Source organism: Sorex fumeus, unplaced genomic scaffold (assembly GCF_029834395.1).
Source record: "Sorex fumeus unplaced genomic scaffold, SorFum_2.1 ptg000001l, whole genome shotgun sequence".
Lineage (NCBI taxonomy): Eukaryota > Metazoa > Chordata > Mammalia > Eulipotyphla > Soricidae > Sorex > Sorex fumeus.
Window position 1 is genome coordinate 4,952,365 of NW_026606058.1, and position 6,000 is coordinate 4,958,364.

Sequence of the window (6,000 nt, forward strand, 5' to 3'; positions counted from 1 at the left end):
CGGAGAGAGTAAGGGGGGGGGAGGGAAGAAAGGGGAAAAGAGGGGGGTGGGAAGAGAAAGGGAGGGAGAGAGAGAGAGAGAGAGAGAGAGAGAGAGAGAGAGAGAGAGAGAAGAAAAGTTCCTGCCATAAAGGCAGAGGTAGGCTGGGGGCGGGGAGGAGGTGGCAGGAGGAATGCGGGGATTTTGTTGGTGGGTAATGTACACTGGTGGAGGGATGGGTGTTGGAGCATTGTCTGACTGAACCTGGATCACGATCAGGAAAGCTTTGTAACTGAATCTCACGGTGACCAGGCTCAGGGGCTTCCGGGCTCTCAGGCCATGCCATGAAAGAACACAAGCAAGAAGACCAGGGTGTCTTGGCTCTCCCTCTCCTGCTGGCTCGCTCTCTTTTTTGTGGCCACACAACTTTGACTACAAGAATGATTGTCCCTGTGCTCGTTTGTAGAAAGGTAGCACTGTTCCTAGGAGAGGTAAGAAGAGGACCTAACACACCAGATAAATAAATTGTAGAAGGAAAGGCTACAGACAAGATGGCATAATAGATCTGGTGTGCTCTTTAAGAACATATTGGGGCCTAGTTCATGCCCAATTTAATCAGCTAATCAGTGACTGAATAAATAGCAGTACTCCTACATTTGAAAAAAAAGAAAAAAAGAACATATTGGGGCCAAGGAGATAGTTCAAAAAGAGTCCCCCTGAGTACTGAGCGAGAAGTAGCTCTGAGGACCCCGGATATGGGCTGATAAACAAACCACCCCAAAATAAAACCACATACGAAATAAAAACCTATAGTCCACTCCTTTCAGAGGATGGGGTTTTAGACTAGTAGAAGGATAACCATTCTTTAGAACGGGCTTAAGAATCCTTCCCATCTTTCTGTCTAATTGTTCCTGGGTATTGAAGCGATAGTACAGTGGGTAAAGCACTTACTTTGCATGCCACCAACCCGAATTCTATGCCCAGCGTCCATTTTGGTCCGCCAGGAGTGATTTCCGAGTGCAGAGCCAGAGTAACCCCTCATCATCACTGAATGTGGCCCCTCCAAAAGTAATGCATGAAAATAATTTTTATTTTTCAGCTCATAAAAGTTCCAGGATATGTTGTGTACCACAATCAAAAAGCAGTCGTTGCGATAAATGTGGCTGTCGTCGTGATAATATTGGTTTTAATTTTATGTCTCATTGAGGTAAGAACAGTTCATTCAGATTTCCAGGATTTAATGTCATGATAATAGATTCAGGGGGTTCAAATGGAAAATAAAAGCCCCTTTTCCTCCTACTGATGCTTGATTTTCCTCTTCAGTCTTGAGTAATGAGGTGTGGTTGCTTCTCATATTGCAAAGATAATCCCAGGGTTTGTTGAAGGGAACTGACTCCCAAGAGGTCCCTGTGGAAATGAACCCAAATAACAAGCTTTCGAAAATTTTGAAAAGTTAAGAAGGCTAGAGATGAAACAAAAAGTAGTCTTCCTGTGCGCTGTTTGGGGACTACATCCTGTTTGTTCAGGGCCTGCCCCCACCTCAGTGCAGAGGGGAGAGGGGGTGTCACTTCTGGTGGTGCTCAGGGGACCTTGCAGAACTAGGGATCCAGCCTGGCCCTTCTGCATGCAAAGCATGCACTCTGACCATTCAGCTCTCTCTCTGGTCACCATATAGACTTTTTTCCCCCCTTTTTAAATCAAAAGGATGTCAGTGGTTTAACTTAACACTCACTGACATTCTTCTACTGATTACTTTCCTTGTTGACTGGAAGGATCAAAAGTGTAGAATCTCCACCCTCCTGGGACCTGATCCAGTGCAGTAGCTCTCATTAGGTTTAAGCACCATCTCCCTGGATGAAGTTAAAACACTGCAGCTAAGACTGGGGAGAGAACTCCGAGGGCTACTTTTCACGCTTTGTGTGAGGGAGACCTGGGTTCCATCCTCGGCAATGCATGCCCTCCCCGCCCCCCCAAGAGCCACCAGGAGCTACCCCTAAACAGCAAATCAAGTTGTTCCTGCCTATTACTGGGTGGCTCCCAAACCAAACACACCCGCACTGCAGCCTGAGCCCGAGCTGGGCTACTCTCAAGCCTGGCAGTGTGCGGTAGTTACTCCAGGAGCTTGCCTATATCTGTCTTCTGTTCAATGACACACCACTGACTTTTCCCAGCAGGAACATTAAAAAAGTGATTTAAGGGCCAGGGAGATAAGTCCAAAGACTCAAACTTCAATTCACTTTGCACATGGGAACCCCAGGTGCTAGCCATAGTGCTCCATGGTCCCTGAGCACCACCCCAGAAGTAGGCCCCGCAAGCACCAGCTGGCAGGAAGAGCCTCAAAAAATGAACAACAGCAACATGGGATGGAAGGGGTTCAGGATATAGGTTAGTGGTGTTGCACTTGTCTTGCAGGTGTGAGGCCCTGGGTTCAATCCCTGGTAGAACCACAACCACCAGCAAAGAATTAGAATAAATTAGAAGCCATGGTGCTGACTGAGGAAGAGCTCTCTCAGTCTTTGGTATGTTTAAGCCGCTCCTTTGTGACATCATCAGCAAACACAGCTCTGATTTATGCCAACCACAGTACAAGGAATTTCCTGTATGTTGTCTGGTTTAATCCTCGCAATCCTCTAAGGACGGCATTAGCATCCCTCCAATTTCGCTCTTCTTGTCGTGCTGGGTACCGACCCCACGTCTCCTGCATGCAAGGCAGGCATTCTCCCACTGAGCTACCTCCCCAGCCCTATCATCCCGCTTTCAAACATGGGGGTCACCTGCAGAGCAGCCCGTGCTCCTTATTGCACTGTTCTGTTTTATCTCCTTAAGGACAAAAGCACGGAAATGCTTCAGGTATTGAAATTTCAGTCTAAGTCGCTCAAAGAGTTGACATATCGATTTAGTTATTTATTTGGGGCAACAGCCATCTGTGCTCAGGGCTTATTCCTGGCTCTGCTCTCAGGCATCACTCCAGGTGGGGCTCAGGGAACCATCTGGAGTCCTGGGATCGAATCTGCGTCAGCCACAGTCAATGCAAGTGCCCCACCCACCGTATGATATCTATAGCCCAAGGAATAACATATCTCATAGGACCTTTATTGTTTTGGGTTTATTTGGGGAAGAATCATTGCAGATGCAACCAAGTTTTGTCTCCTGTAAGACTCGACTCTGCTTGCTGCATTGATGAGGACTCCTCACTGGGGATGCAGAGTGGTGATGGGAGGACTCCTCACTGGGGATGCAGAGTGGTGATGGGAAAGGCATCAGACTGGTTCTTGACATTGTTTAGAAAACGTTGTGAAAAAGGATGTTTCTGTGTTTGGGTTTTGGCAGATACTTTTAATTTCCTACCTCATAGTTTTTAATTTGGATTAATGTGCTGAATTTCTCTGAAACAGTCACTAAACTGTATTCCTAATGTGCCCCTTCAGTCATGTGCTGTAGGAGAGTCCAGGGACTATTAAACAGGAGAGAATTCCTGTTCTCAAAAAGTGATATCAGTGGGTAGATACAGCAAAGTCAATGGAATTAATAAGGTTTTAGAGAGATCGGTCACCGAGATAATCATGATCATATTTTTTTTTCCAAAACAGATTTATTCTTGTAGAGCAAGACAGAGTAAAGATGGAAGATCCAGGTAAATATTAGTCTGACAATCTTTCACTTGCACTGGAGTGTCCTCCCCCTGGTTCTTGGGGACCCTGGAGTCCTTCTGTGTGCTTCTTGGCCCGTGACCTGGGCCTCCTGAGTTCAGTGTTAGTGTCTTAGGGCTCTGCAAGGCCGGGCTGCTCAGTCCCTCCTGTGGGGTGCTGTTACCTATGCCAGCCCACCTGTGCTCAGGGAGGACATACGGAGCCAGAGGCCAGAGTTGGAGCCTCATGTCCAAAAGGCCCTTTTAACTATTTGTCCAGTAGCTCAGGACCACTCCAGCCTCAGTGCTCAGTGTGGTGCCAGGAATTGAACCCAGGGCCTCACACATGCAAGCCAAATACTTTACCACTGAGCCACATCCCCCAACCTCTGTCTCTGTCTCTTATTAAAAGGAATAGAGGGAGAATGGAAACTACCTTGCCCTTGGGAACACACTGCTGGTGATTGGGAAAGAGCATGGTCCCTGTCCCTTGGGACCTCTCCATTGACTTGGGAGCTGCGTTTCTTGCCTCCACTCAGCACCCACGGGCTCTGTACACATGATAACACTGCCCGTAAAGCGCAAGACTGCTCTCTCCTCTGTTCACACTCAAAACCCATCTCTGTGCCTTGGTGCGGTTCCTGCCTTTGATGCTGATACCTGTGGCTTCTTTGCTCACGGGCGATTGTCTGCAGCATGAAAACTAGTGGGCTAAAGGATTTGGCTAATTGCACACAGACATTTACTCTGGTTCAGCATCTGGGATAAAGCAGCTAGGACGATAGAATCATCTCCCCCAGCCCCAACTCTCGGTAAAGGGTGCCTGAGGGACTAAATCCAGAGGCGACCAGTGGAAAAGCTTCTGGACAGACTCTAATGCTTTCGGTGTGGTGGGTAGTTTGTTCATTGCACAGGGCATTTGCTGGGGCAATGGTGGTAACCAGAACTAAATATCCTGCCTGTTTTCCAAGCCAGGTACCTATAAAGGTCTCTCAAGAGTCTACGGGGTCCCTTTGAATGGACCCGACAAATTTCTAAAAATCGCCACAGGCATGCATGGAAACTTTGTCAAGGGGTCAGGTCCTAGTGGTTTGACTCGTCATGGCTCCAGACCAAGGTAGTTTCCAAACAAGACCAGAGACCTCCATCCTAGGAAGGATGGGAAATGGGGTGGGTTACGAATCATGTGCGTCCGTATTTTCCTCCAAGGACCTTCTTTGGATTATTGCTGCATAGAAGTTCAGTGGAACATGAGAGTCAGGTAACCACTGGGGGGAGGCGGCACTTAGGCAGGACAAGAGTGGGCCGGGGTGCAGGCTTACGAGCTCCCCTTGCCTTTTCCAGAAGGGCTTTTTCTGGCGAAGACGGCCCCTGTGGCTGAGAGACATGTGTCAGCCACTCAAGGCTACATGTAAGAAAAACATGGCACAGAAGCTCCATGACAAGGATTCCTCTGACGAGGATGAGATTTTCAATAAAGACGCAGGGTAAACCATGGCAACAGCTCCAATACCTTCCTGAAGTCAGGAAGTGATGAAGACGGGGCACGTCCCTTTCAAGAGCTGACTGTATTCTTCTTGTTCCAGGGAGCCCAGGGAAGTCATGAAGAGAGCAGCACGGACTCCTGAGGAGAAAGCAGCCAAGGAGACCAAGACAGCCAAGACTCCCAAGACCCAGGGAGCACAGGGGACACAGGCACCACAGCGCCCCCCACCACCAATTGTCCCCCTGGCACGACAGACCAGCGAGCCTCCACATGGCTCCCTAGAACCACAGAACGCAGAGTCACCACACTCCATCGGGTCTTCACAGTCCGTCGCAGCACAACAGTCCGTCAGGGCTCCACAGTCCCCTGATGCACAGCAGTCCTTCAGATCCCAGGAGATCCCGTCATCCCTGGAGATTTCAGTTCAAACGGATGAGTAAAAAAGGAGTCATCACAGGCAGCCGTGGTGTTAGAGGCCCTACAGTGAACACCTCCTGCTTCATACCACCTGGATATTGTCTGAAGAGCCTCTTGGCAGCTGCTGTAAAATTCTTCTTTTTCGTATGTTAAATACATACATGCATAAGAGCAGTGATGGGCTTTGAAATTAACGCCGAGAGTTCATCGATCATGTAACCAATTAAGGCTGTTGGCAGGAAATGCATGACTAGAATCCCTCCCAGAGGTGGGGATGAGGTCCCCGAGGAATGGATGGGATGGGAGGAAGGGAGGCTCCCCGTGTGGTCCCCTGCCAAGCGCCCTCGCCGCCCCCAGCAGCCAAATGTAGACGCGGGTGCGTAGCCCGGCACTTTGGGCGCTCGGTGGTCAGTAGCTTGGGGGACATGGCACTTAAGGGGGGTGTCTGGACTGCCTCCCCCGGGGGGGCTTCAGTGGTGAGCTAGCGTGG

At 49.2% G+C, this 6,000-nt stretch overlaps 1 protein-coding gene across 1 annotated transcript in view; it reads left to right on the forward strand.

The window, feature by feature from the left end:
• Nucleotides 1–5,678, forward strand: part of LOC130024259 (leucine-rich repeat-containing protein 37B-like) — a 46,742-nt gene extending 41,064 nt beyond the window's left edge. The window contains exons 10-12 of the mRNA XM_056114986.1: nt 1,079–1,186; nt 3,570–3,613; nt 5,194–5,678. Of these exons, the coding sequence (XP_055970961.1) occupies nt 1,079–1,186; nt 3,570–3,613; nt 5,194–5,533 (492 nt within the window). The 3' untranslated portion in view covers nt 5,534–5,678. The remainder of the gene's footprint in view (nt 1–1,078; nt 1,187–3,569; nt 3,614–5,193) is intronic.
• Nucleotides 5,679–6,000: the final 322 nt, after the last annotated feature.